Source organism: Phaseolus vulgaris, chromosome 4 (assembly GCF_051622355.1).
Source record: "Phaseolus vulgaris cultivar YP4 chromosome 4, ASM5162235v1, whole genome shotgun sequence".
In the NCBI taxonomy this organism is placed as follows: domain Eukaryota; kingdom Viridiplantae; phylum Streptophyta; class Magnoliopsida; order Fabales; family Fabaceae; genus Phaseolus; species Phaseolus vulgaris.
The window spans coordinates 4,237,164-4,254,665 of NC_143501.1; the positions used below are offsets into that span (position 1 = coordinate 4,237,164).

The window sequence follows — 17,502 nt, forward strand, 5'->3', positions numbered from 1 at the left end:
ACTTTTGTTGGATAAAAAAGTGGTAATGAAAGTAGTTAAGGAAGAAGATAAGATTGTGTTTGAGATCAAAGCACAACTAGATAGAGGTAAGATCATATTGTGAAGGTGTACTATATTTGAAGTTTTTCGATTTTTGTGCTTAGATGAGTTCCATAAAGTCATGAATTCAAACATGTGTACAACAAGATATCTGTAGTAAATGAACAATTTTCATTACTGATGAGACTATCAGTAATAAACCTAAAAGGAATCGGGATAATGTGAAGAAGAGGCCATGAAATTGGATCAATCCAAACAATATAGCAGTAGTAAAGCACATCCTTGATCATTAAGAAGAAATAAGAATAATAATGAAACAAAAATTGTAGCTGTTTTCTTAGAACATTGCCTCAACAGCAAGACACTTCAATCTTGTGGTGTCCGAAATTTTCAGCTTGTTTGACATCTGAGATCAAATGCTGCCTAAACATTGCAATGAAAGCTTCCACTCTCTCATTCAACTCCTCCTTGGACAGCACTGGAACCTGCTCCTCCTCCTCCTCCTCTTGCTCATCCTCTTCAGCTACTTCATTCTCAACATGAACATAAGTATTACTACTACTAGTACCAGTACTACTCCAACTTTGCTTTATGTAGCAATCTTTTTCTTCAGTTTCTTGAGACCCCCCACTTGGCCTCTTCTTCTCTTTGTTGTCACTCTTCACTTCTTCAACCCTGCTTTCAGTTTCTGAACTGTGATCTAACTTGGCTGGCCTCAGAGACATGAAAAGAATGGCTAACAAAATGACATTGAGAATGAGGAACACCCAAGCACGCCACTGCTCAACTAGAAAGTGTTTTAGACACACCATTAGGAGAAATGAGCCTGCTGTGAACACTATAGTGTGTATGTTATCCTCCTTGGTGTGCTCTTCCTCCTTGGTTTCTCTCCTCATCTCCATATTGGAACACTTGTTGTTTGTTTGCTTGCTTGCTTGGTTGGTTAGTTTGGTTTGAGTTGAGTTGAGTTAGTTAGAGTGGTAGACCTTGCTATAAATCCCTAGCAGAAAGTGGCTCTTGTGCAAGGGGGAATGATACCCTTGTAGGTTATGTGGGGGACTGCATAACCACAATGAAGGGTAAAGTAGTATTTGTGATGATGGGGGAATATCACAGCAAGATGTGAATGGTGTAAGGTGCTGAGGAGACAAGCAAACACATACGTACAAGGACTGCCACTTTGCCACTATGCTAAGGTCCTTGTGCTGATGATATCCTCATCCATCTCAGGAATTTATCTTTGTAAGTTAGTGTGTGTCTCGGATTGGCGTGCACACCAAATCATGCATTTAGCCACTACCCTTAAAGGGGTGATAGACTCGTGACACTGGCACAGTTCTGTGTGTCATCCCAACTCCTCATTCAAAGTTGAAAGGCTTTTTTGGTTCCTCTACTTTCTTACTTCTAGACAACCAAATCATCTACCCTCTATTTTCCATTTTTGCAAAGTTGATTTTTTCTCTATGATACTCATAACAACACTCTACTGTGTTACTGTCACTACAATAGTACATTTATGCTGACATGACATTGTATTGAATGATACCTGTTAGTTAAAGGATGAAAATCAAAACAGATAAAATGGAATGACAGAATTTTGAGCCATGTTGATTTCCATATCTAAGTTTAAGTTGGTTGTGTTTATGTTCTAAGCAAAATGAGCAGGGTAAAGTGGGCAGAAAATGAGTTGGAAGTAACAGCAGAAAAAGCACATAGAGAAGTGGGGATTTGGAATCTCTCTCCATACCCAAAATTGAATGACATGGTGCAAGGCTTTTGGGAGAATAGGAGATTAAAGGGCACTAGAGTTACTGGTTGAAAGACAAAAAGGATTGAAAACGTGATAGACCCTAAGCACGCTTGATATGCACATGTTTCACAGAGTGTGTCCCCACTTATCCAATGATGTAAGCACTTAGCCTTTGTATGTTTCTTCCCTTTTTGCTGGTCCTGCCAAAAGTGGCCAACCATAGTACACATAGCATCTTTGTAGGTCACCAAATTCTCCCATCTAAATCATCATGTAGGATTTTTGAACCCTTCCTTCCATCTTTCATCTGGGCTCTTGCCTTGGACCCTTGCTAGTGGGCTTGGATTTTGTTGTCATATGGTAGACATGGGAAAATCCATGTTGTCATTAGACTCGCATTTCCACAACTCCAAATCCGTGCAAATATATGGATGCAAACTTAAATGATAGACACAAATCCTTTAACAATATTCACCCGAATCCAAACACAATATAAGTGTCATTCATGGATGCTGATATCATAAGTGCAAATTTTCGGATAGAAACCTAAATAATAAATGCAAATGAACAATATTTGTTAAGAAGTGAGATTTAAGCCTAACTCAATATCATAAAACCGGTTCAAGGGATGAGGTTTAGACCCATTATATACAATTAAATGTCCTAATCTCTAGTCGATGTGGAATTTCCAACAATATTCACTCGAATCCAAACACAGTATAAGTGTCATTCATGGATGCTGATATCATAATATGGTCATGGGTTATGTCTATGTAGATATATAGGAACAATGACAACCTATGAAGTTCGAACACTTCTATTAAATGACGTGTCCGTGTCGGACACATGTATCGGTGTCGACACTCGTACGACACTTGTCGGTGAAGTGTTCAATGCACAAAATATTTGTTGGATTCCTAACACGGTTCTAATACAATTTTAAAAAAGATAAATACAATAATTTTCTAAAAACTCAAATTTATTGTATAAATTTTTATTATGATTATAAAAAAATGAACAAATTTTTTTGAAACAGTCATGAAAAACATCTTTATGCTCCAAAAAAAATCTGAAACATACTCATGTACATAAATGTTTATTGTAAATTTATATAATTCATAATTATATAATATATAGATCGGTGTTACGTGTCCTACATTTTAAAGATTTAAAATATCTCCATCTCCGTGTCTGTGTTAGTGTTTGTATCCGTGTTTGTGCTGCATAGGTGACAACAATTCTTTCTTAATAGAAGTTAATTTAATCAACTTTTTTTTTCTATCAAGGTTAATCTTCGTCAGAAAATTTAGTTTGTGAACTTTTTTTCAGAATTTCTCCTCTCACTGCATTTTTTTTTTCATTCAGATTACTTAAATATGAAAATTGACTAGAACAAATCAATTATATATAATAATTGAAGTTATTTAAACGCAGACTTAAATTACAATTACAAAAAAATCTTCATCGTGATGATAAATAATAATTCTTCTAAAACACTGTTACTGTTGATTTATGTACTCATCAAATAAAGAAACTATGCCATCAACGTAGTGTAAAAAAAATAGATTTAACAACCCCCAAAAAAATGTTATTAATTACTATTTTAACTCGTGTACTACACATAATAAATGTTTATTTTTACATAATTGAAATTCATAATAAATAAATATTTTGAAATATATAAATAGGTTTACAATAAATAATTTAAATTGTAATTTAAGATTATTTTTAGCTATTGAGATTTTTTGTAAAAATAACTATTAAATTCAATTTAGAGAGATAAAATAAGATAAGTCGAAAAAGATAGAAAATTAAGATGAACAAATATAAGGATAAAATTAATGATTGAGTAATTTAACTAAAGGAGAGATTATATAATAGGCAAAAACACTATCTCTGTAGATTCTCGGTGCACTTTCATATCGTTTCAGCTAGGGAGATGGGACCTAGAGAACTATTGAAGTTTTCGTCTTACTTTCTGCAATTTTATTATGGGTCCGTATTACGCTGAAAAAATTCACACAAGTATTTTCATATGGTGTTTGCACCCAGATAAGAAGGCACGTCCATAAACAAATCACAAAAAGAGGTTACGAGATAGAAAAGCCAAGACGTTTTGTTTTCGAAAAACCAGTTTTGTTCACTCTCGGTCTGAAACTTACTACGCCTTACTCCTTGGGTATTTTGGTCTGAAGTTTTACCAGACATTCGTCATTGTGTCTATTGAGTTTTGGCTGAGATTTTAGCCCCAGATTCGTCCCACAAGATTCGCAATAAATTTTTTATTCATCATTGCCAGAGCTGAAAGGAAGGTTCGTTTGTGTGTGAAACTGTTTGACTTTTTCCTAGGTACGGGGTAGAAAAGCTAGGACGTTTTGTTTTTGGAAAACCAATTTTGTTCACTCTCGATCTGGGACTTACTACGCCTTACTCCTTTGATATTTTTGTCTGAAATTTTTACCAGACATTCATCATTGTGTCTATTGAGTTTTGGCTGAGATTTGAGTCCCAGATTCGTTGCACAAGATTCTCAATAAACTTTTTATAAATCGCTGCCAGGGCTGAAAGGAAGGTTTGTTTGTGTGTGAAATTGTTTGATTTTTTTCCTAGGTGAATACTCATCTGTTTGACCTGAAATTTGTCGCGTTTTATCCTAAATATAGTCGAAATTCTTACAAGAATTTCAGGAAAAACTATTTTGGGACAATTTTTTTTCAGAAATTTTGTGCAAACCAAGGTAATCCTCTACCAAAACTTGTGAAATTTCACCATACTTTCTGCAATTTTATTCTGGGTCCGTATTGCGCTGAAAAAAATCACACAAGTAGTTTCATATGTTGTTTTCACCCAGGTAAGGAGGCACATCCAAAAAAAAATAAAAAAAAATAGATAGGGGGAAGAAAAGACAGAAAGTTTTGTTTTCGGAAAACCACATCTGTTCAATCTCAGTATCGGACTTAGTACGCCTTACTCCTTGGGTATTTTGGTCTGAAATTTTTACCAGACATTCGCCACTGTGTCTATTGAGTTTTCGCTCAGATTTTAGCCTCAGTTTCGTTGCACAAGATTCACAATAAATTGTTTATTCATCACTGCCAGGGCTAAAATGAAGGTTCGTTTGTGTGTGAAACTGTTTGATTTTTTTCATAGGTGAATACTCATCCGTTTGACCTGAAATTTGTCGCGCTTGGTCCCGAATTCAGTCAAGATTCTTACGAGGAATTCCAAGAAAAATTTATTTCGGGAGAATTTCTAGAAATTTTGTGCAAACCAAAGCTATCCTCAACCAAAACTTGTGAAATTTTGCCCTTCTTTCTGCAATTTTATTCTGAGTCCGAATTGCGCTGAAAAAAAATAACATAAGTACTTTCATGTGTTGTTTGCACGCAGGTAAAAAGGCACGTCCATAAACAAATCACAAAAAGAAGTACGGGGTAGAAAAGCTAAGACGATTTGTTTTCGGAAAACTAGTTTTGTTCACTATCGGTCTGAGACTTACTACGCCTTACTCCTTGGATATTTTGGTCTGAAATATTTACCAAACATTCGTCATTGTGTCTATTGAGTTTTCGCTGATATTTTAGCCCCAGATTCGTCCCACAAGATTCGCAATAAAATTTTCATTCATCACTGTTAGAGCTGAAAGAAAGGTTCGTTTGTGTGTGAAACTGTTTAATATTTTTCATAGATGAATACTCATCCGTATGACCTGAAATTTGTCGCGTTTTGTCCCAAATTCAGTGGAGATTCTTGGGTGAAATTTAGGGAAAAAACTATTCCGGGAGAATTTTTCAGAAATTTTGTGCAAACCAAGGCTATCCTTTACCGAAACTTGTGAAATTCCGGCCTAATTTCTGCAATTTCATTCTGGGTCCGTATTGCGCTGAAAAAAATTCACACAAGCACTTTTGTATGTTGTTTGCACCCAGAAAAAGAGGCACGTCCATAAACGAATCACAAAAAGAAGACACGGGGAAGAAAAGCCAAGACATTTTCTTTTCGGAAAACCGATTTTGTTCACCCTCGGTCTGGAACTTATTACGCCTTACTCCTTGGGTATTTTGGTCTGAAATTTTTACCAGACATTCATCACTATGTCTATTGAGTTTTTGTTGAGGTTTGAACCCCATATTCGACCCACAAGACTGGCAATAAATTTTTTATTCGTCACTGCCAGGGCTGAAAGGAAGGTTCGTTTGTGTGTGAAACTGTTTGATTTTTATCGTGGGTGAATACTCATCCGTTTGACCTGAAACTTGTCGCGTTTTGTCCCAAATTCAGTGGAGATTCTTGGGAGGAATTTCAGGAAAAAACTATTCCGAGAGAATTTTTCAGAAATTTTGTGCAAATCAAGGCTATCCTCTACCGAAACTTGTGAAATTCCGACCTAATTTCTACAATTTCATTTAGGGTCCGTATTGCGATAAAAAAATTTCACATAAGCATTTTCGTATGTCGTTTGCACTCAGGCAAGAAGGCACGTCCATAAACGAATCACAAAAAGAAAACACGGGGAAGAAAAGCCATGACGTTTTGTTTTTGGAAAACCGGTTTTGTTCACTCTCGGTCTGGGACTTACTACGCCTTACTCCATGGGTATTTTGGTCTGAAACTTTTACCAGACATTCGTCAATGTGTCTATTGAGTTTTGGCTGGGGTTTGAGCCCTAGATTCGTCTCCCAAGATTAGCAATAAATTCTTTATTCATCACTGCCAGTGCTGAAAGGAAGGTTCGTTTGTGTGTGAAACTGTTTGATTTTTTCGTGAGTGAATACTCATCCGTTTGACTTGAAATTTGTCGCGTTTTGTCCCAAATTCAGTGGAGATTCTTGGATGGAATTTCAGGAAAAAAACTCTTCCGGGAAAATTTTTCATAAATTTTGTGCAAACCAAGGCTATCCTCTACCGAAACTTGTGAAATTCCGGCCAAATTTCTGCAACTTCATTCAAGGTCTGTATTGTGCTGAAAAAAATTCACACAAGCACTTTTGTATGTCGTTTGCACCTAGGCAAGAAGGCACGTCCATAAACGAATCACAAAAAGAAGACACGGGGAAGAAAAGCCAGTATGCTTTCTTTTCGGAACATCTGTTTTGTTCTCTCTTGGTCTGGGACTTACAACACCTTACTCCTTGGGTATTTTGGTCTGAAATTTTTACCAGAGATTCCCCACTGTGTCTATTGAGTTTTGGTTGAAGTTTGAGCCCCAGATTCTTCCCACAAGATTCACAATAATTTTTTTATTCGTCACTACCAGGGCTGAAAGGAAGGTTTGTTTGTGTGTGAAACTGTTTGAATTTTTTCGTGGATGAATACTCATCCGTTTGACCTGAAATTTGTCGCGTTTTGTCCCAAATTCAATGGAGATTCTTGGGTGGCATTTCAGGAAAAAATTATTCTGGGAGAATTTTTTATAAATTTTGTGCAAACCAAGGCTATCTTCTACCGAAACTTGTGAAATTCCGACCAAATTTCTGCAACTTCATTCAAGGTCCGTATTGCGCTGAAAAAAATTCACACAAGCAGTTTCGTATGTCGTTTGCACCTAGGCAAGGAGGCACGTCCATAAAAGAATCACAAAAAGAAGAAACGGGGAAGAAAAGCCATGACGTTTTGTTTTTGGAAAACCGGTTTTGTTCAATCTCGGTCTGGGACTTACTACGGCTTAATCCTTGAGTTTTTTGGTCTGAAATTTTTACCAGACATTCGCCACTGTGTCTATTGAGTTTTGGCTGAGGTTTGAGCCCCAGATTCGTCCCACAAGATTGGCAATAAATTTTTTATTCGTCACTGCCAAGGCTGAAAGGAAAGTTAGTTTGTGTGTGAAACTGTTTGATTTTTTTCTTGGGTGAATAATCATTTGTTTGACCTAAAATTTGTCGCGTTTTGTCCCAAATTCAGTGGAGATTCTTGGGTGGAATTTCAGGAAAAAACTATTCCGGGAGAATTTTTCAGTAATTTTGTGCAAACCAATGCTATCCTATCGAAACTTGTGAAATAACGACCTAATTTCTGCAATTTCATTACGGATCCGTATTGCACTGAAAAAAATTCACATAAGCACTTTCGTATGTCGTTTGCACCCAGGCAAGGAGGCACGTCCATAAACGAATCACAAAAAGAAGACACAGGAAAGAAAAGCCAGGACGTATTGTTTTCGGAAAACAGGTTTTGTTCACTCTCGGTATGGGACTTACTACGCCTTACTCCTTGGGTATTTTGGTCTGAAATTTTTACCAGACATTCGCCACTGTGTCTATTGAATTTTGGCTGAAGTTTGAGTCTCAGATTCGTCCCACAAGATTGGCAATAAATTTTTTATTCGCCATGGCCAAGGCTGAAAGGAAGGTTCGTTTGTGTGTGAAACTATTTGATTTTTTTCGTGGGTGAATACTCATCCGTTTGACCTTAAATTTATAGCGTTTTGTCCCAAATTCAGTAGAGATTCTTGGGTTTCAGAAATTTTGTGCAAACCAAGGCTATGCTCTACCGAAACTTGTGAAATTCCGGCCTAATTTCTGCAATTTCATTCAAGGTTCGTATTGCGCTGAAAAAAATTCACACAAGCCCTTTTGTATGTCGTTTGCACCCGGGCAAGAAGGCACGTCCATAAACAAATCACAAAAAGAAGACACGGGGAAGAAAAGCCAGGACGTTTTGTTTTCGGAAAACAGGTTTTGTTCACTCTCGGTCTGGGACTTACAACGCCTTACTCCTTGGGTATTTTGATCTGAAAATTTTACCAGATATTCCCCACTGTGTCTATTGAGTTTTGGCTGAAGTTTGAGTCCTTGATCTGTCCCACAAGATTGGCAATAAATTTTTTATTCGTCATTGCCAGCGCTGAAAGGAAGGTTCGTTTGTGTGTGAAACTGTTTGATTTTTTTTTGTGGGTGAATACTCATCCGTTTGACCTTAAATTTGTGGCGTTTTGTCCCAAATTCAGTGGAGATTCTTGGGTGGAATTTCAGGAAAAAAACTATTCCGGGAGAATTTTTCAGAAATTTTGTGCAAACCAAGGCTATCCTCTACCGAAACTTGTGAAATTCCGGCCTAATTTCTGCAATTTCATTCACGGTCTGTATTGTGCATAAAAAAATTCACACAAGCACTTTCGTATATCGTTTGCACCCAGGCAAGGAGGCACGTCCATAAACGAATCACAAAAAGAAGACACGGGGAAGAAAAGCCAAGAGGTTTGATTTTCAGAAAATTGGTTTTGTTCACTCTCGGTCTGGGACTTACTACGCCTTACTCCCTGAGTTTTTTGGTCTGAAATTTTTACCAGACATTCGCCACTGTGTCTATTGAGTTTTGGCTGAGGTTTGAGTCCCAGATTCGTCCCACAAGATTGGCAATAAATTTTTTATTCGTCACTGCCAAGGCTGAAAGGAAGGTTCGTTTGTGTGTGAAACTGTTTGATTTTTTTTGTGGGTGAATACTCATCCGTTTGACCTGAAATTTGTCGCATTTTGTCCCATATTTAGTGGGCATTCTTGGGTGGAATTTCAGGAAAAAACTATTCCAGGAGAATTTTTCAGAAATTTTGTGCAAACCAAGGCTATCCTCTACCGAAACTTGTGAAATTCTTGCCTAATTTCTGCAATTTCATTCAAGGTCCGTATTGTGCTGAAAAAAATTCAAACAAGCACTTTCGTATGTCGTTTGCACCCAGGCAAGGAGGCACGTCCATAAACGAATCACAAAAAGAAGACGCGGGGAAGAAAAGCCATGACGTTTTGTTTTCGAAAAACCGGTTTTGTTCACTCTCGATCTGGGACTTACTACGCCTTACTCCTTGAGTTTTTTTCGTCTGAAATTTTTACCAGACATTCGCCACTGTGTCTATTAAATTTTGGCTGAGGTTTGAGCCCCAGATTCGTCCCACAAGATTGGCAATAAATTTTTTATTCGTCACTGCCAGGGCTGAAAGGAAGGTTAGTTTGTGTGTGAAACTGTTTGAATTTTTTTGTGGGTGAGTACTCATCCGTTTGACATGAAATTTGTCGTGTTTTGTCCCAAATTCAGTGGAGATTCTTGGGTGAAATTTCAGGAAAAAACTATTCCGGGAGAATTTTTCAGAAATTTTGTGCAAACCAAGGCTATCCTCTACTGAAACTTGTGAAATTCCGGCCTAATTTCTGCAATTTCATTCAAGGTCCGTATTGTGCTGAAAAAAATTCAAAGAAGCACTTTCGTATGACGTTTGCACCCAGGCAAGGAGGCACGTCCATAAACGAATCACAAAAAGAAGACGCGGGGAAGAAAAGCCATGACGTTTTGTTTTCGGAAAACCGGTTTTGTTCACTCTCGGTCTGGGACTTACTACGCGTTACTCCTTGAGTTTTTTGGTCTGAAATTTTTACCAGACATTCGCCACTGTGTCTATTGAATTTTGGCTGAGGTTTGAGCCCCATATTCGTCCCACAAGATTGGCAATAAATTTTTTATTCGTCACTGCCAGGGTTGAAATGAAGGTTCGTTTGTGTGTGAAACTGTTTGATTTTTTTCGTGGCTGAATACTCATCCGTTTGACCTTAAATGTGTCGCGTTTTGTCCCAAATTCAGTGGAGATTCTTGGGTGGAATTTCAGGAAAAAACTATTCCAGGAGAATTTTTCAGAAATTTTGTGCAAACCAATGCTATCCTCTACCGAAACTTGTGAAATTCCGGCCTAATTTCTGCAATTTCATTATGGGTCCGTATTGCGCTGAAAAAAATTTCACACAAGCACTTTCGTATGTCGTTTGCACCCAGGCAAGGAGGCACGTCCATAAACGAATCACAAAAAGAAGACACGGGGAAGAAAAGCCAGGACGTTTTGTTTTCGGAAAACCGGTTTTGTTCACTCTCGGTCTGGGACTTACTACGCCTTACTCCTTGGGTATTTTGGTCTGAAATTTTTACCAGACATTCGCCACTGTGTCTATTGAGTTTTGGCTGAAGTTTGAGTCCCAGATTCGTCCCACAAGATTGACAATAAATTATTTATTCATCAGTGTCAGGGCTGAAAGGAAGGTTCGTTTGTGTGTGGATCTGTTTGACCTGAAATTTGTTTCTTTTTATCTCAAATTCAGTCGAGATTCTTACAATTTTAGGAAAAAACTATTTCGAGAATATTTTTCAGAAAATTTGTGCAAATCAAGGCTATTCTTTACCAAAACTTGCGAAATTTTGGCCCTACTATCTACAATTTTATTCTGGGTCCGTATTGCGCTGAAAAAATTCACACAGGTAGTTTCATAGGTGAATATTCATCCGTTTGACCTGAAATTTGTCGCGCTTTGTCCCAAATTCAGTCGAGATTCTTATGTGAAATTTCAAGAAAAAACTATTTCGGACAAAAATTTCAGAAATTTTCTACAAACCGAGGTTAAGTTTAAGTGATGGTGTGTGATAATTAATATTGATGGTTGAGATAAGTTTTGTAGTATTTTTACTTATAATGTTCACTTTTTTTTCTTCTTTTTTTAAATCACAAAACCTAAAAAAAACCTGCAAAGTGTAAAAATAGAATACAAAACGAAAAAAAAAATACTTTCATCTAATACAACTAATCTTCTCTGACAACTCTCTAACACACATTCAAATAATGAAGAAACTGATATCTCAAATATCATGACTACAGAAAAAAGTAAGTGTTGTGACTAAAGTGCGGTATGAGAGTACAACTGAGGTTATTTAAAAAAATGAGATTATGTTTCATTTAAGGTTATTTAAAATTTTAAAAAGGTTAAAACTGACGTTTAACAATTAATATGAAAATGCAAGGAGAGGTATGAAGGTAGAGGAAGAATTTGCCTATATAATATTCTACATAATAAATGTTTTTGGTTGATCTTGGTGCAAAATACTTATGGGGAATAGTGAATACTCAGATTCCATTTCTGATGAATAATCAATCGGTACCAAGCTTCATTTATTGTCTTCCTACAATAGTTTAAGTTTATCAGATCACAACAACATTATCTAAATACTCACTCAGGTTTCCAATTCCAAAAAAATTCAAGCTTCAGCAACTCCCAAGTACAGTAACCAGCGTAGTGATATTCTTGAGAAGAAATGAGATACTTACAAGTTACAATCAGTATAAGTTCTAATCTGCCAGCAATAAGACTTTTCTTCATAAAAAGTTCATAGTTTATGATGGAGAAATATAAAACAAATAATAATAATAATAATAATAATATTAATAATAACAACAACAAAAGATCCTATAAACATATCCAAGCTATCAAGGGTTGCCATCAACATGTCATGGCTCAAGTGTCAAACTAGCTTGAATTAAGCACATAACAGACCTTGGCAGTAGGGCCTTCGAGCTGCACTGTAGAAACAGATTTTTTTCTTCTTCTATATGGATAGAAATGCAGAAATAATTTAAAAAAACAAAAAACTAGAGTGCCTAACTGTTTACAAAAACATCTTTGATGTGCTCAGAGAGACTAAGATAACAACTTCAAAGGTCTGCTATTGTTGAATCCTCAAGCCTTAAGCATCCATATTGATATCAATACCATTTTGCAGACAATGATAAGCTGCATAAAGAAAACAGATAAATCAGTCTGGTGCTTAAATACTGATATTCCAAGAAGGCAACAATTGCAAGCAATTAGTATATTTCCATTAGCAAGCAACTTTCTATTACAAACTTATTTTAAAGTGTATCAAAGTTCCCGTTTGTTAAATCTGAGAAAAAAATCCTTAAATAAGGAAGGCTACAAAATTAGGTTAATCCTAGGCATTCATGATCCACAACAAACTAGCAGATAACCCTTTATTTTGATTTAACCAAAAAAAATTTAGAACTTAATCCACATTCAATTTATCCATGTTTTGCTCCTAATTCAATCAGGAGTTGTTGTTGTGTGAATTAGAATTGGACAAACCTGATTACCACCCTGATCCAGGTGCTGACTATTTTAGAAGCTTCCTCCATCATGCTAGATTATGGGGTTCCAATGCACCATTTTTTTTGTCCTCAACCCTCCTCTTCACTGTGCTCTTCTTAGAATCAATGTTTTGGTGTGTGCTTCCCAAGGATTCTTTTTTTCGCTTCCTTTGGAATGTATACTTCAGAGGCTTACTGTCATCTACTTGACTGGAATATCTATCTTTTTCTATAAAAGCTTTAGCATCTTTCATATCAGTATTTGTAGATGAAACGTCAACAACCTTGACTTTCATGCCAGAACTTGGACCTGTTAGATTATGTGCAGCACTTTCTCCTGAATTCAATAAGTTGTTATCCTTCTCAATTGCTTTCTCAAGAAACTCACCGGCCCCATGTACAGGTTCTGCATCAGTCAAAAGTGGCACTGACTTCATATTTCCATCATATTCATCTTCACAACATTTTGCATTATCACAGACAGATGAGCACTGCTTAAAAACAAATGATGGTTTACAACTTTTGAAAGCAGAAGATTTTATTCCTAGATGTCTATGTCTTCTTCTCTTTCTTTTCCATTTGATAATGGCACTGAGCTTGAAAGAAGCTAGAGAGCACACATCTTTGCTCAATTTACCGTTGTCAATAAAACAAAATTTACAAGAAAGAAAGTGAGACCTGCTATAACTGGAAAATATCTTCCATTTCGGTATTTTAAGGAGCTTGACTTGCTTCTTAATTTTCATTTCCTCAGTCAGTGCACTACATTTTGCAACTTTTCCATCAATATCTTTACCAATGACCCCTGGTTTTTTACCATAACGATGATTGTGTACATCTTGCATGAGCAGCTTTTCGTCCAGCAAATTTCCTTCGAGTGCACGGATTCTCTGAGTAAATCCATTTCGGCAAAGTTCAGGTTCCTTGCTTCTTGTGATGACAGAAGCAAAGTCGGAGTCATGACCAGAAGAATCTTCCATGTTAGAGATGAGCAATTGCTCAGTTTGTTGTTTTGAATTACAGCACTTGTTATCTAAAATGTTCATAGTCAGTGATTTGTTTGCCACATCACAGCTTGTTATACATTCATGTTCTTTATGAGGAGAGGATATTGAAATCTCCGGTTTTACACTCATACAAGTTGCAACCTCCTTTATGTTCTGCCCATTCAAAGGCTGGACCTGGTTATTCCTTGTCTTTTCTAGCACAATGTATACATGCTTCAATTCTGCCCTAAGATCTGTTACGACATCCTCAGCTTCATTCAACTGTGCTTCAAGCACTTCAATCTTTCTTTGCTGCTGCAATGATGCCTTCTCTGCTTCAGCTGTCTGTTAACAAACAAAACATTAGGTTATGGAAATGCATGGTCAAAAAATACCAAAAAAGTAAAAACTCACCAAAGTGGGAATGCAATTACATGATTACATAAGACAGTATATCAAAATCCAAGAATTCTTCCTTTAATGAGAAACCTAACTACAGCAACACCAATAATTTCAGTCATGCAATAAACAAAATTTCCTTCTAAGATTTAAGATTAGATTGATGTTCTCATATAGATTCTGACAGGGGTTTAACATAGTTTCTTGTCATGATTGACTACCCAAGATTGTGGAGAAATGTATGCCATCACTCTTCCGATCATTTGAACTTTTAGGACTTAGTTAACAGAGAAATGGCAATAAATGATAGTATCTATAAACATGATGCAACTACTTGTAACCATAAAAATTATGTTAATTCCCCAAATAACGTGGAATTCAAGTTACAAACTGGTAAAGATATGTAACCTGAAGCAGGACATATGTCACAGGACAAGCCGGGAGATAAAGATGTTTATGACTTTTAAAGACAAAAGGAGAAACAAGAAAATCCAACAGAGATTATTAGATTATAAGTTTGCTCAAACTTCATTAAAATCAATGTTTTAAACCCCAGATAGCAGCATAGCGGTTGATTCCAAAAATGCTAGTGAGATATCATGTAGAGGGAAAACTGGTATAAAGAATTTTATTTTTTTTAGTTTATATAATGTATACTAAACATATAGATTCTCAAAAAAGATAAAAATTACTCAAAATTAATAACATTCATAATTAACAATAAAATGTCAGTGTCTTAAACATAACATATAAGTAATTACCAAAGAAAGGATGTCTCAATCATCCTCTTCTAATTTTATACTTCTTTATCATTTTCAAATTTTTCACTACTATTACATCTATAGATTTCAAATTTTTAAATTGAAATTCAAAAAATGTCTTTGTTCAGGGGGATTTTTGGAATCTAACTCACAATGTCTCTATAGCACCTGCTGTGGCCTCTATTTGGTCCATAGCACGCTGTTTAAAACCCTTATGGAAATTGTCGTTCAAATTGAAAGTACATGAGGGACAATAGGTGGTGTAGACTGGAACTGGCATATTGTTAAAATACCAATTGAAGAAAACTGAAAGTTAGTGTTCATAGATACTTTATACTGCTTATATTATGCAATAGTTGTGGACAAGGTAGATTAATAAAATAAATAAAAAGGTGAACTATACCCCTGTTAGCATTAGCTTACCACAGGAAATGCATAAGGTGGGAAGCAAAATCCCATTGGAAAGAGGAAGAACACTAAGTCAACACACATGTAATGCATATCCAAACAATCATTGAAAAATATCAAAGCATCCTACCGGAAACAAGATCAATGCTTAATTCAGAGGATGACAAAAAACAATTAATTCAGGTTTTTTTCAAATATAAGCCAAAAAGAATGCAGCCAAGAATTTTGATTTAACATATTACTTCATCACGAAAATGATACACATGTGAATTTGATAGAACATGTCTTTATGGATTGATCTTAAAGAACTTCTCACACAAACAGTTTTCAATTGAATTAGTCCGAGGTATTTCAAGAAACTTGAACCATCCCACACAAAACTTTACACCTTTCCTGACAAACTTCCCTCTACACAATATTCCTGCCAACTATTAACAAACTTCCGGCTCAACTAACTGACAACTGACCCAACTAACTTCATAATTGCACTTGAACAATAAATAAAAAAACCCTCATACTACAAGCACCTCAGATGTGATCCTAAGGATCTTCCACTTCAGTTTCCAAAATGAAACTCAAAGTAGGCAGACACAGAAAAATTGAAGATGAGGGTGAGGATCTAAAAGAACAACATCACTCAATTGCCTAGGTGCTTGTTTGGTTTGCCATAAAAATCACTTCTGTGTCAAAAACAAATGCTAAGTGTAGTTTATGTGTTTGGCTACTATGGCTTCCAAGATAATTGACTCTACAATATAGATTGATTCAGTGAGGAGTGAATTGTTCTTGATTCACACATAAAGTTTTGAAAACATACTCATAATTACATTTATGAAGTGACTCTACTTCACCATTCACATAAAATCCATTCTTATAAACTGACTGGAAAACCTCATTGTCAGTCAACTACAAATCAAACATGTCAATATCAATTAAATTAAAATCTAACCTAACCAGATTCTCGAATCATTATAATCATCAAATAACCATATCAACTACAAAATTTGGCAATAAGACCTTAGTATCCATCATCTTCTTCAGACGCATTAACATATGAAGAGCATTTTCTTTGGCCACAGTGAGCTCCTGCTGGAACATAAGTGCTCTCTTTTCCGAGACCATTACCCGACCTGCAGACTCCTTCATAGTATTCAGAATTACATCTGCATATGCCTTCTTCAAAGCCAACATTTCCTGCACGACCAAACACACCCTTACTAGAAGAACCACCACTATCAAAACTCAATTACATAAACACACAAAACACCACACTTTCCATTTTTTCTCTAATCAGAATTTGAACTTTACATCCATGTTATGCTGAAATTCAATTTACAGACTTCTATGACCCAAACTTTCAAGGTAAAATCTTGATTCCCATTAGAGTTTAAAGCTAAGAACAGTTAAACAGACGTCTAATACAACTTTGATTAGGCAAATTGTCACAGTAAAATTTCAATTTCAACCATGATCAGACAACAAAACTAAAAAACTGAATTTGAAACCAACTTTTATTTCATAATTTGTCACTCAGTAAAATTCTAGTTCCAAAACTAGAACAATAATACAAAAAAAAAACAGTTAAGGAACTATATCTACGGTTCTGTACATAAATCAAAACCAAAAAGAACCAAAAATTAAAACTAACAACCTAACATTACAAAAACCAAATTTTGAGGACGTGGGTGTGTTTAAATAACCATGAAACCATGAGAGTCGTCAGATATGGCGCTAAAGGCGACGGAGATAGCAATTAGTGATGGTGACGTTAGGTAGTTAGGTTAGTTTTTAAAAAATTTAAAAATTTGAAATTTTGAATGTAACCAACTCACATGAGACTGCTGCTGCTGCAATGGAGTGGAGAAAGAATGGGAGATGTGGAAAGGTTCCGTTTGAGAGGAGAGAGAAAAATTTCTCTCTCTTCCCTCCATTGTTGCTGCTTCAACAGTGTGCAAATGAGTTTCTGTTACTTAGGGGACAGTTATTGACAAAAACAAAATTTACTTTTATTTGAATTTTTAATTTTTCTTTATTTATTAAAAAACAATATTTCAGTTTAACTATTTTACTTTTAGGAAAATATTAAAATTTTAATTAAAGTGTTTATTTATATCTACGATTTTATTATATCACTTTTTAGTTGAAATAAATTTTTTTCCATTTTATTTTTATTAATATTTTATTTACTAATTTATTTTGGTTATTTTATCATTTTGTAATTTCAATAGTTAATAAAGTAGTTTTTTAGTTTTAAAAATTTACTTTTAT

General features: G+C 35.6%; 2 protein-coding genes across 2 annotated transcripts; both read right to left on the minus strand.

The window, feature by feature from the left end:
• Window positions 1-256: 256 nt before the first annotated feature.
• Window positions 257-1,219, minus strand: LOC137836846 (Putative membrane lipoprotein). The gene has a single exon (XM_068645607.2). It carries the CDS (start codon window positions 939-941, stop codon window positions 390-392), a length of 552 nt encoding a protein of 183 aa, XP_068501708.2. The 5' UTR covers window positions 942-1,219; the 3' UTR covers window positions 257-389.
• Window positions 1,220-11,946: 10,727 nt separating this feature from the next.
• LOC137836847 (uncharacterized) lies at window positions 11,947-17,213 on the minus strand. The gene is made up of 4 exons (XM_068645608.2): window positions 17,067-17,213; window positions 16,252-16,428; window positions 12,679-14,011; window positions 11,947-12,327 (listed from the first exon to the last, which is right to left on the minus strand). Exons 1-3 carry the CDS (start codon window positions 17,163-17,165, stop codon window positions 12,728-12,730), a joined length of 1,560 nt encoding a protein of 519 aa, XP_068501709.2. The 5' UTR covers window positions 17,166-17,213; the 3' UTR covers window positions 11,947-12,327; window positions 12,679-12,727.
• Between the last annotated feature and the right edge of the window lie 289 nt (window positions 17,214-17,502).

Excerpts from the sequence above, each read along its gene's own strand:
- LOC137836846 (XM_068645607.2), bottom strand. The coding sequence starts at position 941 with ATGGAGATGAGGAGAGAAACCAAGGAGGAAGAGCACACCAAGGAGGAT.
- LOC137836847 (XM_068645608.2), bottom strand. The coding sequence starts at position 17,165 with ATGGAGGGAAGAGAGAGAAATTTTTCTCTCTCCTCTCAAACGGAACCT. Across the intron at positions 16,429-17,066 it reads TGCAGCAGCAGCAGTCTCAT|GAAATGTTGGCTTTGAAGAA; the intron begins GTGAGTTGGTTA and ends TTGGTCGTGCAG. Across the intron at positions 14,012-16,251 it reads AGAAGATGATGGATACTAAG|ACAGCTGAAGCAGAGAAGGC; the intron begins GTCTTATTGCCA and ends GTTTGTTAACAG.